This window comes from Pezoporus occidentalis, unplaced genomic scaffold (assembly GCF_034315485.1).
Source record: "Pezoporus occidentalis ecotype Australia unplaced genomic scaffold, CSIRO_AGI_Poc_V1 ctg4, whole genome shotgun sequence".
NCBI lineage: Eukaryota > Metazoa > Chordata > Aves > Psittaciformes > Psittacidae > Pezoporus > Pezoporus occidentalis.
This window is the reverse complement of record NW_026915724.1, coordinates 18,438,698-18,463,900: the sequence shown is the minus strand read 5'-3', so window position 1 is coordinate 18,463,900 and position 25,203 is coordinate 18,438,698. Positions and strand designations below refer to the sequence as shown.

The 25,203-nt window shown below is 40.5% G+C and overlaps 1 protein-coding gene across 1 annotated transcript in view; it reads left to right on the top strand.

Annotated features, from left to right (window-relative positions):
* COLEC12 (collectin subfamily member 12) overlaps positions 1-23,607 on the top strand; it is a 100,500-nt gene extending 76,893 nt beyond the window's left edge. The window contains exons 3-10 of the mRNA XM_062632854.1: positions 3,491-3,613; positions 9,938-10,036; positions 12,632-13,678; positions 15,065-15,553; positions 16,215-16,351; positions 17,036-17,145; positions 18,807-18,952; positions 20,138-23,607. Coding sequence (XP_062488838.1) covers positions 3,491-3,613; positions 9,938-10,036; positions 12,632-13,678; positions 15,065-15,553; positions 16,215-16,351; positions 17,036-17,145; positions 18,807-18,952; positions 20,138-20,157 — 2,171 coding nt within the window. The 3' untranslated portion in view covers positions 20,158-23,607. The remainder of the gene's footprint in view (positions 1-3,490; positions 3,614-9,937; positions 10,037-12,631; positions 13,679-15,064; positions 15,554-16,214; positions 16,352-17,035; positions 17,146-18,806; positions 18,953-20,137) is intronic.
* The last annotated feature ends 1,596 nt before the right edge of the window (positions 23,608-25,203 follow it).

Sequence of the window (25,203 nt, the reverse complement as noted above, 5' to 3'; positions counted from 1 at the left end):
TCCTTGGAGTTTGACTCCAATGTGATAAACCTGTATGATTTTATACCAACCTGCTGGGTTTAATAACAATGAGCATTTGTAATCATCTCCTGTCGTTCCGTAGTGTTTTGCCTATCACATCTTTTCAGAGCAACCCTTCAATAAAACCCTTCAATAAAAATAAGTGTCTTCACAGCAGAGACTAAATGGGTCCTCCTTTATTAGAACAATCTTATTTGGGCTTGGTCCTTAAACAGGGTAGTGGAGAAGAGCAACAGGGCAATTTGAAGCCAGGCTCGGTGCTTGGGGATGTTGTGGAGGCCTGATTACACTGTAATTCATCCATATACAGCCAGGGTTGCATTCCTGGCTTTTATCATTGCTTATAACCTGGATTATTTAACTGCACAGAAAGACATCAGAATGATTCTCCCAAATCTTTCCTTCAAGGTACCCCTGTCTTTAGTAATTTTTATATGTCGTTAACTAGAAAGTCATATGTTAACTAGCAGCAGAGTGAAGAACTATGTATTTGCAATAAAGAGTAAATTTAAAAGCTCTGGAAGACTTTACTGTGTCCATCTCTAGGTGAAGGAAAACAAAGGAGTGTGTGAGAGCTCCCTGGCGTTTTACTCCAGCCCTGGACCTGGGACATGTTAGATGAGGGTAGCAGGGACTCAGTGTCAGTCAGATGCAGTTTTAAGCTGACAGGCAGAAAGCGCCAGCAGGCAATGCAATGCACACTTCCAGCCCAGCTTAATGGAATTGCTCTAGCCTGTATGATCGCTTTAGTACACTGTGTTTATGTTATCGATACCAACAGCACTGGACTGTTAAAGGATGGAAGGGTCTGGCTTTTGTTGGGGTGGTATTCTGATGTCAAATTGAAATATGCTGAAAGTAAAAGTTCTGAAAAGCCAAAGTGCTGTTTTATTGAACCAGTGATAGAGAGGACTGAGACAAGTGAAACAAGATCCTTAAGAAGCACTGGAACATACATGATGCTAGATGCTGAACTGCGATACATCCAGCGACATCAGTGAAGTTTCAGCTCATTACGCTACACAGAAAGCCAGAGTACGGTGACAGAAAGCAGGTCGTGTCATAAAATGAGTAATCTTAATGCAAGGTAGTAATCAAGTGAAACTTTCTATGTGCAGTTGCTGTCAAAGGTTTTGTTTCTATTTCTGCCTTTCTCTGTGCTTTGTACCTCTGCAGTCTATCAGTCTTCTCAGTTATGGATCTGGTCCTGCTTCCATCAACAGTAAAATAGGGAGGATCAAGCTTTCTGTTATCTGTGTATTTAGAAGGTGAATGTGATGTGCTTTTTGCGCAAGCTTCCCCTGGGTTTTCGTATGTGGTATGTTCAAAGACTTACAGGATTGGAATCTGAATTTTAAATCCATTGGAGGAAGAACCTTGCATTCAGCACACAGGGGTTCAATGAACCCATTAGTACCGGCTAAGAGCAGTGAAATGGTGCTCTAGACACCACGAGTTCCCACTATGAAATAATTTCAGTCTCTGAATACCTACTGCAAACCTTTAGAAAACTGTACTTTCCATTTCCAGCAGAGCTTCCCCACTAGCAAACTCCTTGAGCCTGTCAACCAACCGAAGAAAACCAGCCCACACATCAGGATCCATAAGCAAACTTGGCTATTGAATTATGGACACTTCACCTTTTCTTTTGTAGTTCAGGAGTTACCAGCCTTCCAAATCTAAGTCACCAATAAATGGGCTATGCAACTGCCTGTCTCTGTCAGGCCCCTTCCTTCCAACCTACACAGGCAGGAGAGAAGCCTTTCACCTCTGGAATTTCTGTTCTTGGGAGGTTTATGCTTACAAGTCTTTGTCTCATTTTCCCCTAATGTTCTTCTGCCTGAAAAAAAAACCAAACACCCAGATGTTCCCAAATTATTTTATGCCTAAGCCCCAAGGAACCCAAATCTATGACATGTCTTTCATCACATGGCAACGGAACATGATGTCGCAGATTAAATGTTTAGAAAAAACATGTGATGTCATAATGTGGAAGATGGGCTGACCTGTGACAGACGCATTTCTGTCTCAGCCACAGCTAGTGTACATGTAGCGGGAACTGAGGAAAATGCCTTGTCAAATAAACTTCGCATAAATTCTCTTACTGAGTTGCCCCAGCACAGTAATCCCTCCTTCAAGTAGCCTGGGCTTAAAGAAGTCACCGGAAAATGCTGTTCTTTGAGACAGAAATGCTGTTAACTTAACTTGATATGTTGGTCACCCGTCCTCTGTGAACCCAGGGGAAGTGGCCTGTGCTTTTCTCTTAAAATTGAAAAATAAAAAACCACTCTGCAGAAGGTCGTGAGTTGGGAAAAGTAAAATCAGCTGTGGGTTAGGCCTCAGGGGAAATATAAGTTACTCATAAAAAAGCTACAGAGCAAGTTTTGATTAGTTAAGTAATCTGGTACATAGAATTTATTAGAGCTTAAAGCTTTCCTGTGGGACTCCCCTAATAGTACACAAATAGAGTAAAATATCAAAGAAATGCATTTTCTGACAGACACGGAGAGCTACATTAATCCTGGCCTGCCTAACACACACTGGAAGGAGGGGTAAATCCCACCCATTCGTTCCAGCATAATGGCCCAGTTTTCATGTTTTTAACACATTTGTGTTTCTGATGAATTTCTTGGTAACTTAATGCTTCCAACACTCTCGAGCTGTTCCCAAGGAGCACATAGAGAAAAGAGGAATATTGCTTCCCTAGTAGACTCAAAGATATCAAACCGTTCTGCAAAAAGCTCAAATACAGAATAATAAAGGCCCGTTTTCCCTCCTAAACTTGAGGCCCTTTTTCTTACACTTTACCACAAGGGGAAATTCACCAGCTTTTTCTGCTGGTATAAGTGGACCACTAGCTTTACCAGGATAGCACCCTTTCTTTTCTGTGGAAATAGGATATCCTCCAAACCCCCCGAAAGAAGGAAAAATGTTTCTCTCATTATGGAAAGAAAGTGTTCACATGGTAACTGTTTGTGGTAATGGCTGCAAAGCAGAAACAGTACTCCTACCAGAGTTTCACAATGCTGTTTTATTTCTGTATTTTCCTTCTACCAGAGTATTTACCATGTCCTATTGCCCCAGTGGGGAGACTGAATGATCAGAAAGAGCTGCTGAGATGTACTGCCTGACAGAGGAGACAGTAATGAACAGCTGGCTTCCAAAGTTCACCATAGTCTTGTAACCACAGTTGGAAAATAGTCCTGTCTCTCAGGAAAGCCACAGGTTTTCCACTACAGCAGAACCGACTTCTCTTCCACATGCTAATATCCTAAAGTGATTGTATCACTAAGCTGATGCTTTAACCACTATGGAGGCTCTCCTGGATGATTAGGGAAAAAGGCACCTGTATATCATCTGCTTACATAAATAACTTGTTCTTTGGAAAACAGAGGAGAGGAAATGGGGAGATAAAACTAGCAATGTGTTCTTTGGGTTGTTTCAAAATTCTTTAAATCTTATTTTGCAGGTATTCAGGAGGGGACTCAATGTACCAAATGCAAAAATAACTGGGCACTGAAGTTTTCCATCATCTTATTATATGTTTTATGTGCCCTGTTAACAATCACAGTAGCCATTCTGGGATACAAAGGTATGTATGCATTGAACCCTACATTTCACTTTCAGCCAAGCATGCTTCCACGTATGTAGACAGACAATTTATCACATTAAATATCAATACCTTGGCAATGTTGGCTTTTGTACACACATAACAACAAACAACAAGCCTTAGAGTTTCAAACAGTTTTGAAGTTTTGAAACTAGATTGGACATTTGAAAGAAAAAAGTTAGAACAAAGCGATCATTCTTCTACCATGAAGGAGTACTAACTGGAAGACTCAAAGCTCTGTAACGTGTGCTATACCTTGATTTCACTGAGCTGTTTTACTATACCTCACCTTTCCAGAATAAATATCCTTAATGAGAGAGCCAGGAATAGTCTTACTAATACCATATTTATCACAGTAACAAAGCGTAGAATCAATATTGCTTTGAAATATCTGGCAGAAAGATTGAACCAGGAGTTGACAATGTATTGAGTTATCTACAATTATTTTGACGAACAAAGATGCTTAGATGCTTTTGACAGTAATTTCAAAGATCATGGTAGTTAGGCAACCCAGTAATGGAGAAAATGTCATTTGTGCAAGTCATTGGTAGGGCATATTAGAAAGCACAACTTAAAATTCCCATATGTCCTCAGCAGTAATTAAATGCCACTTAGGCATTCTTATGAATGTTTTGATGTAAATGCCTGGTTTTGGAGTAGTCGCAGCTATATTAAGTTAAATAAATAAGACATGAGTTTCTGGTAAGAAAAAGAAAGTGAATAGTATCATTGTGAGTATTATAACAGGACATTGCAGTATGTTGCATACAAAACAAAGCTAGCTTTAAACAAGCTACTTGAGTATAGCTCTGAGAGTAGCTTCAAAAACTCTCCAAGAAGCTGGGTAAATATTCATGTGATTAGCATGCAGTGCATCCTGTGCCGCCAGCAGCTGTGCTCGTAGCAGAGCTGACATCACCTCTGGTCCTTTGCCAGTGAAAGAAAAGGAAATAGTGGAAATAGAAAGGGATAAATAATTATTTAAGAGGATTTGGTACAGTTTTGAGTGGGAAGAAAATTAAAACTTCTTGGTTTAGATGGAAGATTCAGCCAGGGAGATGAGAGAATGTGAAGGACAGATTGAGACATATAGGTATTCCTTTTTCATGTTAAAGCAGACAGAATGTGTCAAAATCGAATGCAAAGAAATACAGTATATATATAATTGGTCACATATTCTCTTGAAGAATGTGTAACTGGTCTCTGAAAGTCAAATTCTGAGGAAAAAAAAGTGCCCAGATTCAAAACCTTGTTCTTCATCTCTGGAGATAAGATCATTTGGTTATATGGAAATGGGGAGGACAAACTTAGGTCTTTGCAGATACAAATCTGCAGAGATCTGCTTCCAGCAGATGAGGATGGAATCCTTCTAGGCTGTAACCGAGCCAGAAAATGCCTGGGATGTAACAGATTTTTTCCTAAGAGAGTTTTATACAAGGCTGTCAGTTCTGGGGCTCACCAGAATACTCCGATCTCATTTGGCATCAGAAACAGTTTATCAAGTTGGAGGGAACATTGCTCTATATCTTGCTTTGGCAAGCATTTGTTCTTGTGTGGGAAGCCATAGCAGTAAGGAAACTGTCCAAAAGATCTCTCCGGGAGAGGGAGTTTCTCTTTCAACCCACAGTTTTCAAGATTCTTTCTCCATGGGGGCCTCTAGCACTACCTTTTCCCTAGTCTTTGCTCTGGAGTACCCACCTTTGCTGCACTCATTTTTAAAACTCTTTCTTGTACTGAGTATACTGTCATCGGTGCCTGACCAGAGACTAGTCCTTCTGTCATAGTAGTTGCAAGCCACATCTATCCAGGGTGAGCATAAAAGAATTTTTCACAAAATAATGGAAAAAAGAAGATTGTAGGAAGGTGGGTAATGCATATCTTGCTCATACACCTTAAGACATCTTGGTGACCACTGCTCCACCACTCACCGACTGCTCCACCTGAATGTCAAGGGCAAGAGGCATACTCTGGAGAAAAGTCGTGTTTATTTCAAGGTGTTACTTCTATAACACCAAGCAGCAAATGGTCATGTCAGGTACAACCCTTTGTACCTGCAGCTGAAGACCTTCATCTCTACAGTGCCTAAGTGCTGATTTGCAGGCAAAACATGAATTAGACAAAACCCCAGCTGACAGTACATGCTCAAAGGACTTACTGCAATATTTTTGATCATTGGGAAGGAATTAGGCCTTCAAGGAAGAAGAAAACTCAAAATAAAATTTTATAGAGCTCTTGAACTCTCCACGCTGCATCAGAGTTTGGCTTGTCTTTTTTATTGAAATATTACACTGAAAGAAGGAATTTTGCTGGCATCAGGGATTCTTTCAGTCTCTTAGCTGAGTTTCCATTAAATTTGCCTCCCACACTTATGTTTATAAAGCCCAAAACTGCTTTTAAAACTTCCATTTCCTACGTGGGATTTAGATCTCCTTTGTGATTTAAAATGTTAAAACTACTAATCAGTGGATTAAATATGGCAGGCAAAAAAATAGCTCAATGGGAGGCAAAGTCAATATAGAACAAACCTCCAAACTGGTGGTAAAAATTACATAGTAGGTTAGAGAAACCTGAAACCAAAACATGAATTAAACATCAAGGTCACGAAGGAATAACAAGCTGAGTTTACTATTAATTTGCTTTGAGAAGGCATATTAAAATACTGTTAAAAACATCTGTAATTTTTTATGCGTTAAATTAAATGCAAAATACAAAGTTATACTTTTTCTGGCATGAGCCAGTGTCAGCTTAGCCTGTTGAAGGTGAATGATCTCCCTGTGACTCACTACAGTGAGGGAAGTTAACTTGCTTTTAAGCTTGAATTTTATAGTTCTCATTCTCTAGTCAGTCCTTGTTCTTAAGTTTCTTGACTAATGCCCACCATGACTTTCCTCTACTTACTTCATGTCTCCCAGACAGAGTTTGCCTGCCATTACCTAGGGCCGGCACATCCTGGTGAGATGGCACATTTTGTCTCTGCTTCTGAAATAGTGGCTCCTATGCAGACAGTCCTCACTGTTCCAGTCAGCAACTACTTGAAATTTTGCCTTCTTTAGGGAGGACCTTTACCACATTTTCTGCAGTGACCTTGTCATAAAATGAGATGACAACGTAGACAGATCTGACCAAGCTGAGAATTAATATCCAAAATCAAGCTTAAGGCTCTGAAATCAGCAGACTGTTGGGAGCAGCATAGTGGCCTTCATAAGGGATATTAGGCTGGTCTGCCATGTTTCTGTAGAAGATTGAAAGTGGCTGTTCACGCCCAGGGCACTCCTGAGAACTTGACATCCACTGCTGAGAGTGCTTCACAAGCACGCCTACCACTGAAGGTTCCATCCAGAGATGGTGGTGGGAGCTAGTGCCAGGGAAGGGAAAGCACTCCAAATAAGTGGGCATCTGTCCGTATGATCTCTTTTGACAGCAAGAGCAACAAAACCTACTTTGGCCACAGATCTCTACTCGTCCTCCCCAGGGTTCATACTTTCCTCTTGCAGGGCAGTAGCAAGAAAGAAGCTACAATTTGCTTGGGGAAGGAGTATGTGTACAAAATTAAGTCCTCCAGGCTTGTTTGACCATGGAGGCTAACATCCTGCCCCTGCAAAAAGTAAATATATGCATTGGTCTGTGGGATGACAAAATTCGTTTTAGCCTGCATCACCAAGAATCCTTGAGCAAACCCTGCAGTTCACGTTTGCAGAGATCTCTGTGGGTTTTGCTGCTGGAGCTGGATGGCTTGAACTTGGTTCTAGCCTAGACACTTCACATGACAGGACTGACTTGTCCTCTTAGGGGAAACAGAATTAAAATAAAGGAAATGGTTTGCCTGATATAGCTAATTCTGCACTTTGATCAGTTAATCTGGATAAGTCATCGCTTGTTCAGTATCAAATAGATAAAAATCAATACCTTCTGTATTTGAAAGCAGCCTCTAAACCAGCATCGTCCAGATAAATATTGTGTCAGCACTTCCAGTCCGGGGCTGCTGCCTGGCATCCAGTTACACATGAGAATTAAAAGCTATGACTTTCTGTAGGAGACAAGCTGCTGGGGTCTGAGACCTTTTAACGGCCTTCATTAGTGACCTTTCATACACGGCCCAGTCACTGTCTTCCCCACATACCATGGCCAGTTATCAATAATACCAGTAAGGCTTCTGATTAAAGTCCCACTTCAACAAATTTTTCGGGTGTTCCACACAAAGAATATCCATATCCACAGGCCAGCTTCAGTCTTTGTAGTGTGGGGTTGTGGTTTTTTTTTTCCTTTCATCAATGAAAAATACCATATGCTTTTATATCTTTAATTCCCTCCTATCTCAACTAACTGCTAGTACAGGCTACCACATATTGATAGGATTTCCACTCTTTTCATTTGCTTTGGACTCTTCAGGGGAATATTTTAACCCAAGTTTCTAGTGTCAGAATTCATTCAACCATGAAAACATTCTTGTTGTTATAGGACAGTATAAAATCTCAGTTTTACAAACTTAAGATCTGACATACAAACTGTCATTTATTTGTACAGGAAAAGGAAGGAACTACATTTTCCTTTCATTATTGATAATATATATATTAATTTTCCAGCTCCAAGTGTTTTGCGTAACTGTAGAAAACAGGTGAATATTACACTAAATCTTGATTAACAAGACCCATAGTTAATGTGACATTGCTAGTCAAGGCACAGGTCCAGCAGAAACACTTGGAGTAGGCCAGGCAGAAGTTACTGAGCAATGGTCCCCCTGAAAAATCAAATCCATTATTATAGCCTGGAACTCTTTAGCAATCTGCTGTCATCTCAGATACAGAAAGCCACACTCTGACTGTATCTTTGCACACACAGTGAAGTTTCTGTTTTACTGGCTTGTTAGCAATACAGAAGGGAGCAGACAGATAATCCACCAAGAGTGTCTGGTCTCTCTGAAAACCTTGAGACTTTTTCTCTGTTGTAACACTATTTACTTCAGTTGCACCAGCGAAAATCTCAGTCTGCTTTTTCTCCTGTTGGTTTGGGGGAAGCAATAGAAGCCTCCTGTGTAACTGTGGTACCCAGAGTCAGAAAAACAAGGACAAAGGTTAATACAGAAGGAGCAGCTGGTGGACTGCCCTGTAAAGGTCTAGGATTCTTGTGGTTGCTCATGAGCAGCAGAAGATTGCCTAAATATCCACTTCCAGTAAAAACCCAAATCTTTACATAGCAACAACTTCCATGAAGCTGTTTCTTAGCTGATTATCTCACAGAAGTTACCCCCTAACCCACACCGGCTTACAGAATTGGCTTCACTATCTCAAGACATGGGAAGCACCTTATTTCTTCTGATGGAAAGGAGGGAGCTGTAGCCTCTCCCATGGTTAGTTCAGATCCATTCTGCTCCCAGTGTAGAAAAAGGGTTAAATAATCTCATGATGAGAAGAAATTTCTGCCCCTGGTTGTAGCTTGAATGAAAAGCCAATGAGATAAGGTTTGCTGTGGAAGCTGGAGGCTGCCTCTGACCTTCAAGTTTCCCATTTTTGCCCCTGGAAGTTACGCTGGGCTCTTTATTTGTTGCTCTGCTTTTTCCATTTCCGTATCAATCCCATCAAATAATCAGATTGCCTCAGTGACAAGAAAATGACTCAGACATGAGTCATTTTTAAGGAGCACACCAGCCAAAAATCTGCACTTGCTGAGTGACCTTTCAATCTTAATGAGGAAGGTTGGTTTCATGACCATTTTGAGTGATATCTGTACCATTGTCAAGATGTTTAACAGTTTGTCTCCAAAATATCTGGTAATTGCACCTTCAAACATCTATCTCAGTCCAAAGTTTGCTATCCAGGTGGCATTTTTAATGATTAAAAGGCACTGGAGGGAAAAAAAAAATCCTTTTAAAGGAAAAATGGCTCATAGCAAACTAAAAGGAAGTCTTGGCTCATGAGTCTGAGCCTTTAGGAATCAGTCTGCCTTTGCCACACAGCGCTGTGCTTGAAGCATGGAAATACTGTTAAAAGGATTTGGTTCATGAGGAAAACCCACAAAGAAGGATTTCCTCATTCAGGAGAGAGATGGCTCATGAGCAAAGAAATGTTTGGGAACTGTAAGCAGACTGAAGTACTGGAAGAATGGTGGGTCCCACCAGCAGATAGGAGCTCATCCTTCCAACCTTTTACAGAGCCACAGAAGAGTGTAGTGGCAAGCAAAGCAATTTTAAGGTGGTTTCTTTTTTTGTTTGATGTTAGGGGTGTTTTTTAATTTGATTTATTGTTTACTAGACTTTTAAAATAATTTTACTTTTATTCTTTCCATAACATACTGTCCTCTTTCCTCTAGTTGTAGAAAAAATGGACAATGTGACAGGTGGCCTGGAAACATCCCACAGAAGATATACAGAAAAGCTCACAGAAGTGGAGAGTGGGCTGAAGAAATTAGGTAATACACACACAAGCAAAGCCCCTTGTATTATGGCTTTGAGGTGTTCTCCTGGCAGGTAGCAGAAGGAAATTTGCCTGAAAAATCTGTGGCTCTGACAAGATACAGCACTTCTATTCCAATGTCTCAAGTACTTGGGATAGCACTTCAAAGCAGTTAAGAGCAGCTCTCCTTAGGACAGCATTTTAAGCATACTTCAGTATTTACAGTTCCCACTGAAATAACTGTGAAATCCTTTATAGTAAAATAAACAGATACTTAAAGGTTGTCCTCAGGAGAGAGTCTTCTCTGAGGTAGAGATGCAAAACATAGCAGAAGCTGTTCCACAGCACAACAGATTCTACATAAATTGGAAATCTATTATCCAGTCATCCTGATGCTGTTTTAGCAGTTGAGATTCAAACCTGAAGGCCATTTTAAAGCGTGCACAAGCAGTGAGGTGTTCAAAACTCTGATGTGTGAGGCAAGTTGATTACTTCCATAAAATATTTCTTAATCAACTCAGGGAACACAGGACACAAGTTTGTTATGAGTTTGTTATGAGTTCAGCTCTCCCAAGTGCTATCACAGTTCTCAATTTGCAGGAAGATGGAAAAAATCTTGGATTTCTCATTGTACTCACTAAGTGTACATTTCTACATTTCTTCCCTGTCTGGAAAGGAAGCACAGCTGCTTATAATCGATTTATATATGCACAGACATATAGTTTATATAATGAGTTTTAGTGTAAAAATAAATAATTGGTTCTGATATAAATATAAATATATTAAATATGAATATTATTAATATACACATAATGCATGTGAAATTTATTTGAAGACTGAAATTAATTTTGTTTAGCTTCAGAAACCACATGTTGAGATGTGTATTTCTAGGAAAAATTACTTGCTTGCAGCTTGATCATAAATTTTTACAACTTTTTCCCTTCAAAAAAATAGCTGGATTCTGAGGTATTTGCACAGTGCGTTTAGTTCAAAGACAGGGAGTAATTCAGTGGCATGTACTTTTACTGATAAATATACAGAAGTAAATGTTACACCTTCAAGCACATGGGACTTTTGGGTTATATTTGGGTTATTATGTTATGCTGATTAAATTTTCACAACTTGGAGTGCCTTTGATTCATTCATGCCCACACATTTTTACACGCTGCTGGATGGATGGCCAGTGAGATGCTCAGGACCTTCAGCTCCCATTTAAATGGACTTAACCCATGGAGGAAGTTAAAAAAGTCATGGAGCAATGTGTGTGGGAGGCATAAAGGTAAGAGAACTGCTGTAGGGCCAGAAGGATAACAGCATGTGGTGAATAAAAGACGGGCCTTCAGGGATTAGCTGTGTGTGAACCTGGCAGTTGTCAGAGCTGTGTGAGGAACACAACATAATTTGAGCTATAAAGAAGAGGTAAACACAGAGTCAGAGCTGAGAAGATCCTGGAATGAGACAAGTGGCGGGGAAAGGAACTGTGCTTGGGAAGATGTCCATCCACAAAAGACTTTGTAAACACTTCAGACTGAAGTCTCACAAGCCACCATTTGATGTTTGCCATCATGACTCATTCAAACACACCAGAAGAAAGCTCCATACACAGCTGTATTCACTGTAGTTTATGAAAACCAGAGTGCTTTCTCTTGGGGACATATGAAATGATGGACTTCGGAGTGCGTAATTCATAAATATAGCTACACTTAGATGAGGACAATCATATATGAACTGCATGTAGGAGAGAGAAGCAACTGAGGTCAAGAAAGGGAATCTTCCAAGTGAGTGTTGACTTGCTTGGTTTCCGTGTCCTGGCTGATGAGCTGTGCAGCCAAAGAAGCTTAATCATATTCAGACAAGCTTCCAGAACTATTCTGTAGGGCAGTGTAAGCAAGAGCAGAGATGGTCCTCAAGGTTAAAGGTTTTGCCTTCCTCAAACTCAGAACATGAGGAAACAATAACAACAAAATAAATGTCATTAAAAGCAATAGTAATATATTAGAGAGAAAACCAGAAATACATTGTATCCTGTCATACCTGGAGCAGCCTGCTGGCAAGGCTTTTGTCTCTAACCCAGATTGTTTTAAAAGAAGTATTAGAACTTTTTTAAAACTAAACCCAAGATTTTTAAAAAATGGAAACATAGGTACTAAATCACAATGAAGATATTCTACCTGCCAGGAAAAAGAAGAATAAAATGCGAGCAGCTAAAATTTACTTATGAGCTTTCAGCAAAATCCAGCTGTGGCTTCAAAACATATACTTACTGATACCTCTTTAATATTTTGAATTCTGTTTGCCATTCAGTTTGCATTCAGAATACAAGAATACTTGACTGCACTTACTCATCAGTGGTAGTTTTTCCCATATATGATGGTAGAATCACCATTTTGTTCTCAAAAAAACACAAGGTCTTCATTGATTGCTCTTTGATTTTAGCTCTTCTAGTGACAGAACTTTGCTTAGTGGTTTCTCTTTTCTGGAAAAATACAGCATTCTATTGACAAAACATTTTGACAACCTGACTGTACTTAAAATACCCTGTGCTTTCTTATACTGTGTTTTTAAAAACTCATCCTAAAGCCTTTCTTTTTTTTTTTCTCATGTACAACAGATGACCAAGCTGGGCAAAAAGCCATGGACACTAACACTGAACTGTCTAGCTTCAGATCTGACATTCTGGCTCTTCGTCAGCAGCTTCATGACATTGCAGAGAAAACTACCAGAAACAAAGATACACTGGAGAAGCTGCAAGAGTCTGGAAATGTATTAGATGATAGACAGAGTCAAATGAGAAGTGCCTTAGATAGTAACTCTATCATGATCATCAGTGTTAATAAGACTCTTCAGGCATATACTGGCTATATCAACAATCTTCAACAAGACACAAGTAATATCCAAACAAACTTGCAAAACCAAGTGCATTCTCATAATGTGGTCATCATGAACCTGAACAATTTAAACCTGACACAAATGCAGCAAAGAAATCTTATCAGTGTCTTGCAGAAGTCAATGGAAGATACAAGCTTGGCTATTCTAAGAATCAAGAATGACTTTCAAAATCTGCAGCAGGTTGTCTTTCAAGCCCGAAAGGACACCGATGGCCTTAAGGAGAAAGTACAAAATTTGCAGACTTTGGCTGCCAACAACTCAGCATTGGCTAAAGCTAACAATGATACACTTGAAGACATGAACAATCAGCTCAGCTCCTTCAGCGGGCAAATGGAAAACATCACCACAATTGCCCAAGCCAATGAACAAAATCTAAAGGATCTCCAGGAACAACATAAAGAATATGAAAACAGAACTTCTGCCAAATTTAACCAGCTAGAAGAGAGGTTCCAGGTCTTCGAAACTGATATAGTCAATATCATTAGCAACATCAGCTACACTGCTCATCATCTACGAACACTGACTAGCAATCTCAATGAGGTCAGGACAACTTGTACAGACACCTTAAGTAAACATTCAGATGAGCTGATTTTTATGAACAGCACGCTAGCCAATATTCGCTTAGACTCTGCATCTCTCAAGGTGCAACAGGATTTGATGAGGTCAAGGTTAGATGTTGAAGTTGCCAATTTGTCAGTAATCATGGAAGAAATGAAGCTGGTAGATTCCAAACATGGCCAGCTCATCAAGAACTTCACTATCCTACAAGGTATATAGCTTCCTTAATGATGCCTCTAATAGTCTATGCCAAATTCCTGCTTGCATTACTTGTTTAGTTCTGTGGAAGATAGTGTATGCTGGCAGAGTTCTGGGGTTTTCTATTATCTAATCCTAAACCTTGTGAATGAAAATGTTGCTTGAATTTTCCGTGTTAACTTTCCTATGCCTTCTTTACATAGCTACAATGGGGATGTTATGAAAGAAGGTTCTGACTTAGCAAAATTTATTCTGACTGACTGACTGACTGGATCTGGTTTTGATTTAGTTTCTAAAATAAGCAAGTGAAGGTGTGGAACCTCAAAAAACCAATGCCTGCTAAGGAGGAAATGGCTAAAAAATATACATTGGAATATTCCCAGCAAGGTCCGCCCTTACTGGAAAACAAGTTGCTATTTCACTTTCAGCCAGTTGTTAGTCTGCCAGAAAACATCCTACTTTGCTTAGTTCTTTAATCCTGGGATATTTTATTTTCTCCAGAAACAAATAGCATCAAGTTTAGGAGGCTTCTCCCAGCCAAGTATTATCCCAAATGAAAAGAACACTCATATTTCCAACCTGATGTGAACAGTCAAGCCTAAAAGCCTAATCACAAATATAAATCCATTGCTCCAAATAAACTAAGGCTGAATTAGAGGCAAGATTTCATGTCTGTAACCATAACCTCTCTGATTTCAACCAGAACTAAATCACTGCAGTTTAGGAATTTATCTCTGGAGGATTTAAAAATACGTAGGTTGGCGGGGGGAAGAATATTGGGAAGGCATTTGCTCATCCATGATCAGAATCCCAAATTATTTTGGTTTTTAATGTCACAATGTTGCCATTTCCTAATGTGTGTATCATTCTCTTTCCTGTTATAGCTGACCAGTTTGCAACTAGTACTTCTGGTCTTTCCCACAGTTGCCCTGTTACTTGCTATTCATCATTTTGTCCCTTTTTGACAATCCATTACTGACAAAGCAGTGAACAAGGTCATTGCAAGAGAAAGAGTCTTACAGTCTAAGAGAGGAGTGGTCGGGCTAGAAGGAAGTAGCAGAGTGAAGGAATGGGAGCATCAACATGCAAGACAGAGTGTGCCTTGCAGGGACTGGTGCCTCAGCTGGTCACCTAGGGCACGGTGTCATTGTCCAGTTCACAGGACAAGGTGCTTCAGATTATTTTTTTCTGCATCCTGTATTTCATAGAGGCTGAGGAAAGATCAATGTTATATAGCACCCAAGAAGCAGATGTACAAGCATTACTCAAAGTAACTGTTAACCCGGTTTTCACAGTTCTGAATATCCAGTGTTGCTGGTCTGAGACATATTAAATGAGGACCCCTCGTGGGCTTTTTGTTCTGTCCATATCCCCACTTTTTGTGCTTACATTGTTTCAGGCCCTCCTGGTCCAAGGGGACCTAAAGGTGACAGAGGCCCTCAAGGTCCTCTTGGCCCCGCTGGCCTAAAAGGACAAAAAGGAGAGAAAGGAGAGCCTGGACCACCAGGACCTGCAGGTGAGAAGGGCCCACCTGGGCCAACCGGGCCACCAGGAGAAAAAGGAGGAAAAGGTTCTAGAGGATCACCTGGCTCCAAAGGTCAGAGAGGTTCTCCGGGCAAGACGGGTCCGCCTGGACAAAGTGGAGATCCAGGACCACCAGGTCCACAAGGCAAAGATGGTCCACCTGGGCCACAAGGTCCACCAGGATTTCAAGGGCTGCAAGGAACTGTGGGAGAGCCAGGGGTACCAGGACCTCGAGGACTACCTGGGCTACCTGGAGTCCCTGGGCTGCCTGGTCCAAAGGGTCCACCTGGGCCACCAGGGCCACCAGGTCCAGGGATGCCAATGGCCCTACAGAGTGAACCTACGTCAGTGCCTGAGGCTAATGGTAAGCTATCAACAAACTGCATGCATCTTTTACTGAGATACAAATATACATAGTAGAGGGTGCTCACCACTTAGTTTCTAGTTCAAATAACCTCTGCTTCCTTAGACTAAATGTCTGGGATTTATCACAAAGAGCCTTGTTAAGTGAAGACATGTTGCTTCACCTTTGCTCGTCCTTCTGATGACCTGAAAGTTAATGTTTACAGCTAAAGAAAAAGCAGCAATACTGTGAGTACTAAATAATCCCCTTGACCACACAGCTCAGCCTTGATTGCACAAAGTCAGGATCCTAATAACTGAGACTGGATATTAGGAAAAAATTCACAGTGAGGGTAATCAGGCATTGGAACTGGCTTCCCAGGGAAGTGGTGGAATCACCATCCCTGTGGAAGTGTTCAAAAGCTGTGTAGGTGAGGCCTTTAGTGACATGGTTTAGTGGTGGACTTTTCAGTTCTGGGGTAGAGTTTGGACTTTATGATCTTAAAGGTCTTTTCCAACCTAGTTTATTCTGTGATTATAAGTAAATTCCTAAAGTGCTTCAGGTCTCAGCATACTGCAGATGGGTGTGGGATCCCCCACTTACTATTTGCCCTATGCAGAAAGTTACCACCAGCCCCTTGAGTTACCAGTAACTAACTTAACACAAAAAATTCATATCACAGGTTGTTCTCCTCATTGGAAGAACTATACTGAAAAGTGCTACTACTTTTCAATTGAAAGAGAAATTTTTGAAGAGGCAAAGTTATTCTGTGAAGAGAGAGCATCACGCTTGGTTATCATAAACAACAAAGAGGAGCAGGTAATCACCTTCTCTTTCTGCTTTCCAAGGAGAGAGTTTGATGTTATTTAGTATGTGGAAGCTACAAGGCAAGTGGGAAGCTGAGAGCATTGTGAATTCATATGGTGAAGCAGAGACAGTGATTGACTCCAGTTATCATTTTGTTCGCTCTCTGCCTGCTTCTCCATGTGCAGAAGGGTAGAGTGTTTTGAACCTTTGAAGATGTAGTCCATTACGCCTTGCATATTATCCAGAATGTATTTTTTGCTGTGGTGGATTTTAAATTGTCTGATTTGATACATGCAGCCTAAAACTACTGTGACCAAAAAAATATTTTTAATCTACTGTAAGCGTAGCTATACTTTTACAATTGTTCAACATAATTATTTGGTGGCTACATAGGAATGGGGTTGTCAAGATACAACTGCTTACTTTTGGTCTTTTTTTCTTCAGTTTGTATCTGTGAGACATTGCCTGTGACTTTACGTCAACCTGGTTTTCATGCCTAGCTCTCTCTACCTCACATGAAAACACTGTGGTGGATTCTAATGTGGTTGCAGAGTCTCAAGGCTGAAGCATATCCTCAGCTTAGAAAAATTCTTCTGTCCCTTCCTGTTCTCATAACAAAGATGCTCATGGATCTAGAGCAGCTTGTCCAAAGACGGTTGTGTGTGTTTGTCCTGAACCAAGATCTTTCTTTCACAGCAATGGATAAAAAGACAGATTTTTGGAAAAGGCAGCTTCTGGATTGGACTAACAGATTCAGAGAAGGAAAATGAATGGAGATGGCTGGATGGATCCTTACCAGTTTACACGTACGTAAACAAAAACCAATGGTGTTTATTTTCTGCAGATGCCGGCACTCTCGCTGACACTTCTAAAAGCGTCATCTAGAAATTATCCAATGGATCCCGAGGGTTGTGAATGCCAATGAAATAATTTGTTACTGAGGGTACTGCTGAACTGCATTTTTTTCTCTCTCCCTTCTCCATGCACAAGTCTTTCTTTCCCTGCCAGGAAGAAAACTGAATGTTGAATGAAAGTATCACATAACTACACAGCACAGTGTTTCTTGCCAAAACATTTTCTCCTGACTTTCATTACAAAGTTGGGATGGAAAGGACAGACAGTGTTGCTGTCTTGGTTTGAATTTTCCTTATTTGCATTACAACTGGCTATAAATAGAGCACTCGTTCTGATAAAAAATGACCAGCCTTTAGATAAAGTCCAAATCCAAGTGGAAAGTATTAAACATAAGGAAAATGAATGAAACAAGGGTGTCTATGCTTTGGCCAGCTGAGAGCTGAATTGGCAGCTCTCCAGGAATCCTAGGGCTACACCTAATTTGTCCTAAATGGAACAGATTACAACCATCCGAAGTTTTAATACTGAGGAGTGGACTAAAGAGTTTATAGGGCTGAGCATGCTGTGCTCCAGAAAAACAGGCTACAGTCAGTCACATGTTACAAAATGATTAGCTGTGATCTCACTGGTGTTTATCTTGATGGGAAACATGGAAAAAGTCAGATGCAATTCCAATGAGCTGTAATATTTTTCCCCTTTTCTCCCTCCCCATTTTCATCTTTCTTTCTCTTTATGGCAGCGCTGTGACTGAATCCCACTTAAGCTGCTGTTTTCAATAGGTTTCCACTACACCATGGTTTTAGGTGCCCTGTCATAACCTCAGAGCTGTCAGTTACTGATTTTCACAGTATTCCATTACTTCTGGAAAGCCCTGTGTCCTCCCAGGTGCCTGGTCTGATGCTCTGTGTCAGGCAGGCATGTTTTTTAGCTGAGCATGGACCATATCAGCCAGCAATCACAAGCTCCCTTCAACAACTTGTTTCTGAAGGAAAATAGAGCTTTTAAGTCCTAAGACTGGAAGTGTTTCTCACTTGTTAAACAAAAACAGCATGAGGAAACACTTGCTGTAAGTTTTTTACATGCTGCATTAAGTTTCACCACCAAACCTATTGATCTCAAAAGATATATCTATATATACTTTGTACCTTCCTTGTAAGTCCAAAAATACACTTGCCCATAAAACACATGGATTTTTGCTGTCCCTCCCAAGAGGCAGTCAGAGGGCTGAGCTCCTTTGCAGTGAGTGACGGCAGCTGCGGGCTCTTCTCAGTCCCATCTGCCGGCAGGAATGCGGCATGCAGGCTTTGCAAGCTCGGAGTAATATACATAGAGCGTGGAGTACTCCCACTGTATGTGCATGTACATTCAGAAACTAAAATAAAGTTCATCAGTCTAATTTTAGGTCTGTAAATTTTGGCAGCCTGAAGCTGAATAGATTCCCTTCTTAGTAATACATCTGTTTTTCATTTTCAGTAAGAGTCATGTATTGTTTGTTTCAGTGTGTATTTCCCATTCAGAAAGGATCTCATGATGTTTTTGTTAATTTCTTGCCGTGAAACACTGTCATGTGTGCTGTGTTGTGCAATCATATCTCTTACTTTTTGGTTGAAAGGAACTGGAAAACTGGGCAACCTGATAACTGGAGCCATGGGCACGGGCCAGGGGAAGATTGTGCTGGGTTGATCTATGCTGGGCTCTGGAATGATTTCTACTGTGAAGACGTCAACAATTTCATTTGTGAAAAAGACATGGACAAAGGTAAGCAAGGCACTTGGTTTGATTACTTCACCAGACCCACAGTAAATTTTCTGCAGCTAAAGAGCAGAAGATCCTGGCTAGATGCTATGGCAGGGTCTTTTGAGGAAGAAGGGGAAACACATGTGGAGCACTTCTACTCAGATCCTGCCCAGCATGCACTTTTCTAATACCCTGTGCGATGCAGATGCTGGATTTACTGCATTTGGTAAAAGCAGTCTCCAAGCTGGCTGTAGCCATGGCATGCTCTGCATCTTGACTGTCTCCTGCAGACATTAAACATGCCTAAAATTTCAGGCATGATTTGGCAAATGCTCCAGACCCTGGCCATACTGCAAGCTGTATTTATAGACTCAGTGGCCACACAAGAGGGAAAGCTGGCCTTAGGATGGCTCAGGGACCAGCCTCAAAAACCCCAAAAGACTCTGTTTTGAGAGTTTGTGCAACATGAGGCACTTGGTGACTGCTAAGGAGATCTTAAAATTTCCACCACTCTGAGGAGATGTCCCATGGGGCTGAGAGGCCAGGTCCACAGGCTGTAAGTAACTCATCTGTTCCAGCTGAAGGACTTACAAACTGCCAGTGTGGCCCAGCAGTCATGCAAGTGATTGCCACAGGGCATCTCTTTCTGGTTACACACACATTTCTGCAACAGCAGAAGGGAAATGGTTCACATGGCTGCTTAGAGCCTGGCCCCATCATCACAGAGCTAGGTGGTATTTGTGTTCATGGTGGGGCTCTGCCTAAAACATTATCTCTTCCATACAACCTGTCTAAACATTGCTTTGCCAAGGGTGCCCGGCTGCTCCAGTTGCAAGCCTGTAGGTTGAATTTCAGTGAAGGCAAACAGAAATGTCAGCTAGAGCCAAAATTAAATCCCATCCACTGAAATGTTCCCCTAAACCAAACCAAAACAAAGTGCTGAACAAGCTTTGTGTGTGTATAACTCTGTTTGTATGTCCAGAGCAAAGGACCATGTAATGTAATTTGCTCTTGTTTTCCTACATACATTTGTTAGTTTAGGAAAACTTCATGGTTTACAAATATTTGTCCTGCAGGACTTAAAGAAGCTGAATATGAGTCCACTTGTACATACCTTGATCTCTGTAAGTTTTCTTTTTGGAAATGCACTTAAACTTCACATGGGGTTTTTTCTTTGTTTTCCTTTTTTTTCCCCTCACGCTGCAGGGCAAATATTTGGAGTGTAACAGGCTGTGACTTAACAGATATCTACGTATTATGGAAATTTACTTAAAGAAGAAAATCCTGGGAGAGAGAGCAACATTGCCTACCAAAATTGAAAGGGGAAAAAAACCCAAACAAACAAAAGCAAGAACTCAAAACTGGTTTAAGTGTATAAAGGAATTCAGCAGCAGCTCTTCTCCAGCATCCTGCAATTATTCAAGGCCTTTCAACCCACAGCATCAAGAAATACCGTTGGACTAATTCTGTTACAAATTTTCTTCCCAACCAGTAACCACATACATAAGCGACTTGCGTCTTCTAAGAAAAGACATTCTATTAATCTGAAAAAGACTGTTGGTCACTCATATAGAAAAACATATAAAGCAACTGTGTAAACAGTATGTTTCATTTGCTAAATCCCAAATGTAGGAAAATTATACAGATACACGAATATATAGATTTTATATAAATATATATATATAGTCCAACTCTTATCAATAATATGGAATATACTTTTAAGAGCTTTTAAAACTTTGTATTTTTGTACAAAATATTTGCTTTTTACAATTGTTCTCTTTTTTACTGACTTTTTTTACAATTATAGTGCACAGGGGCCAAAGAAAACAATAAAGGTACTAATAATTCATTAATTTTTTTTGCTGGTTTGCTGTCAGGCCTAGCTCAGCTATAGAGAAATATTTTTCCATTTAGAAATATTTGTACTTTCCCAGGTGATTTGTTCTGGTTAAATAACTTTTAAAGTTAAAGATTTTAGGTAGCGTTTTCCGTATTATATGCAGTCTAATCTGCATGTGTAACAATTAAGTTGACTAAGAACTAGATACTCATTATAGCTCTGATCACAGCCAGTGTTCCATTGAGGTACTATGCGAAGACCATGGTAATAAAAGCTTTTCCATCCTGCCTGCTTACCTGCCTGTCTTCTTTCCTGTCTGCCTGCTTTCCTGCCTGCCAGCCATCTTGCCTTCCTGCCTTCCACCTACTCATGAGAAAATGCCACTGAAGTACATCACCAGCTCTTAAGAATGATTTTGAAATGCTTTCATTCCTTCTCCCTTCTCATGAGGAATTCTGCCCCAGTAGGTGCTACCCATATTGCAAGTCAAGCCCAGGTGAAGGATTTGACGAAAACAGCATTAAAGGAGCTGCACATGCTGAAATATGTTTCTTCTTAAGACAGATTCCAAAATGTGGTAAGAAAAACACGCCATACTCAGAAAAGTCTAATCAACATCTCCAAAGTGCTTTGTAAATCGATCTCTCTGTTTTCTGGGCCACTACTCTCCCAGACAAAGTAGAAAATAAAATACACTGCAAAACAGAAATCAGTGTGTCTAATGGGATGTAGCCAGTTTCCTCCATGGTCCCATGAGGTCCCATGCAGCTTATCAGGAATTAAAAAAATATTAGGAACCAGTTCATTAATAGAAACCCTGGTTTTGGTTCCCAGTTTTTATACTCTTTACATGTCCAAACTCTGTGTCACAAAGGAAGTTGTTTTGGCTTCTTGGGAAGGAGAGTTTTTTTTCCATTGCCTCCTGACCTGCCGTTTACCTTGGCTGAATGCAGATAAGTTTGTTGAAATACTCCAGCTCTGTTGGAAAGAGACAAGATTTTGTACTTCTGATTTTCAAATACTGCTCCTAAGACCAACCGATTAAAGACTGTTGCTTTCCTACATCCCATACTCTCTCCAGTGATCATTTGGCTTTTTAATTTTATCCATATTTTTATTAAAGAAAATAACATGTTATGTTTGGGGATCTGTCCCGTGGTACATATTAGTTATTAGACAGGAACAACATGAAAATTGCATATGTTTAACTAAAAATGAAAGATCTGTGTATCACAGCTGCAGAAACCATGTGTCACCATCTTTGAGGGAGGGCTTTTCTTCAGGCAGCCTGGATTTCCTGAGACTTCTCTGCTGGCTTTTTCATCAAGTCTTAGATGCAACATGATTATGCTGTACACCCTCTCATGCTGTACCTAGTTGTGTGTAGATACGCACTGTAGTGTTTACATATTTATACACAGTGTCTGTGGAGATATGTTAAACTGCTATTTGGGTAACAAGATACTACTACTTTGCATGGTCAGAGAGCTTCACAAACCCTGGTGAGTGCAGCTTTGCAGAGATAATACTGAATTAGAAGCACTGCTACCTTTGTTTGGAGTGTTGGCTTACTTAGGTGAAATAAGTCCATTCTGACCATCTGCCAAATGACCTTCTTCCTGGTTTTTACTGATGGGATAGACTTCTGTCAACAAAAGAAGTTAATGAGAAACCTCTGTGTAAGCCCCAGTTATATTGCTTCTTTGCCCTTTTCATCCTTCTGTTCCTTCAGCAACAGCAGTGATGGTGCATATTAAGATAAAGATGGTTCAAGAATCATCTAGCATCCTCCAGTCCCTCTAAAGAGGTTTTCTGAACAGCAGTGATCAACAGCTATAGCTGTACTTATGGCTGCATAAGGTTACAGAATGGCCGTTGATCAGTGAAAGCTTCTTAATCAGTTGGAAACTAGCACAGCAGCTATGCTATTCTATGGGCAGTTGGGAAGCAACCATTGAACCAGGACAGTTTAAAGGTGTGACATGTTTATGAATTAAATATTCATTTCAAAGTGAATTTCAGTGCTGGGTTGTAACTACCTATAATAATGTTCTAATTATTCACTTTTAATTGAGAAACAACATGTGCCTCTGCTCAAGCTCTCTGTTCACACATTTGAAGCAAAGAGTGTAGCTGCAGAGCTGGCTGGAAAGCAGTGCTGTATTTGCATGTCTGGAGTGTCCAGTCATCCTTAGAATCTGGCCTGAGCAGCTAGGTGGGCTGAGACAGACCATCCTTCTGACCCAGTATTCCTGCAGGAGGGAAACGGAGGTGTCAAATGGCAACACAGATTGAAATCATTGGGAGGACTGGGAGAGTGTTAAGACAGCTTCAAGAACCTGCCACAGAAAGGAGAGATTCGCAGGGATGCAAACAAGACACCAGAAAGGGGCCTGGGAAACATCCCCATTAAATCCACTTTCTGTATGGTCTGAGCGATAACACAGGTTGTATGGAAAGTTTTAAGTTATAGGAAATTATTTTCTCCCAGCTCAAGTTTTGGCTTTCTTTCTTACACACAAATGCTGTAACTTGGCATGCTGAGTATACATTCCCATCGTCCTTTCTCTTGCTTTACATCAAACTAAATGCAAGTTCATATACCCTGGCAAGCACTGGGACTGTGACAAGAAGGTGGAGGGGAAGGCAGAGAGGGTGCAAAGTCACTGTGTTTTACATCCAGTGCTGGATTTCTTAATGTCATTTCTGACTTGCTTCATTAATTTATTTGGAAACACCTTCAGCTGATTAGAGCTTATAAATCTCAAACTTTCATCCCCTTTGATGTCTATAAATAATATGTGCAAACGTTTCAATAAAGGAAGCAATAAGAGGAGACACGGAAGTGAATGTTGTTTACTCTGTGCATGCTTGTGTAACCAGGAGAGATGTGGAGTTCAGAGAGATGTGGAGCCACAACCATTTATTTGTAGGTATTAAAAGTCAAACTGATGAGAATTATTTTCATTAAAGCCTTCCTTCTCACACCATCCTGGTTTGGAGCATGACTGTGCTATTTTATCCCTTAATTGCAGTTTTTTGGGCATTGTTTTTGCAGCACCTAGGTGCTAAAAACTTGGTCTGAGCTGTGCAAGACTTTTGAGAAGGTCTTATGTACCAAGAACTCCCTCTTGCAGTTCACTGTTCTAGCATGCAAAGCACTGCAGATAGGCCCTCAAGTGAACGTCTTGAGTAGAGCAGGATCAGTTCCTAGATTAGCCATTATTGCAGCTACCTTAATTCAGCTGTTTATAATAGCTATTCTGATCTTGCTATTTTTCGCTTTCTCAGATGGCTGACCTCCTCTTTTAATTTTCTGTTCCTGGCAAGTAGCTCCTCTGTTTTTAGCAAGTAGCAGGAATTGGTTTCTGATCACTGGCAAGGCAAGGAGCTGGTCGGAGGAAACTGCTCTGCAGCAAGTAAGGGAAAGGTGGCCAAGTTGATTCATGTGTGAGAAAGCAAAACCACTTTTCCCTAGCGTAGCTTCCTTCATTAAAAGCACAGCGGCTCACACAGATGTAGCATCCAAAGGGAACAAAATGTCTCCAGCCCCAGCCTCCAGACTCGCTTTGCTTTCTCACCCCTCACTTCTGTGGGTGTTCTGTGCACCCTGGAGATCATTGCTGGCCCTGTGCTGCTGATGCTCTTCCCGCACTGGGACACACCTCTGCTCCGAGGGTGTGGGCAGGAGCCAGGAGAAGGCTCCCGGCGCTTACCAGCACTCACTTAGAGGTAGGTCGGGTATCTATAGATGGGAAAGAGCAATGACTTACAAAGCCCTTGTTTCCCAGAAACTAGACCTTCCTAGAACCAGAGCCTATTTGTTCACTCATCATCTTCATCTCATTCTCTTCATGCTGTTTAGTGAAAAAAAAATAACAAAACCAACCAAAACAAAAATAAAAACAATCAAAAAAAATCTTGGCAAAAATAACTTCTGGAAGTTCTGATGTGTTTTCTTTCTGAGGGTGAAATACGTTTGTTTTTTCTTTCCATCTGGCTCAGAGATGAAAAAAGCATTCTTTGATTTCTTTCTCAAAATAAACTCAGTGTAACACTCCAAAATGTGTGTAGAGATTTTTTTTTTCTAATACTAGAACAATAAAAGCAAATCACTAGGCAAATAATGCTCTTTTTACACAAGATCTTGCATGCCATGAGGATTTTCTTACCCAAAGGGCTTCCCAGAGGCATGTAAGTATTGCCAGCCTGATTTTGTGACTGAAGGAAAAAGAAGATTTTCAAGAATATGATTCATTTTGATGTCTCAGTTTTGGGGATTTTGTTTTCATATGTTGGGGAGGAGTTTTTTACCAATTTTCTTTTCTTTTTTTTTCCCAGCAGAACCAGTATTGGCATAAAGAAAATTAGTTTTCATACACCTCAGTGAACAGAGTGGACTTTTCAATGCTCAATTAAACAGAATGGTGTC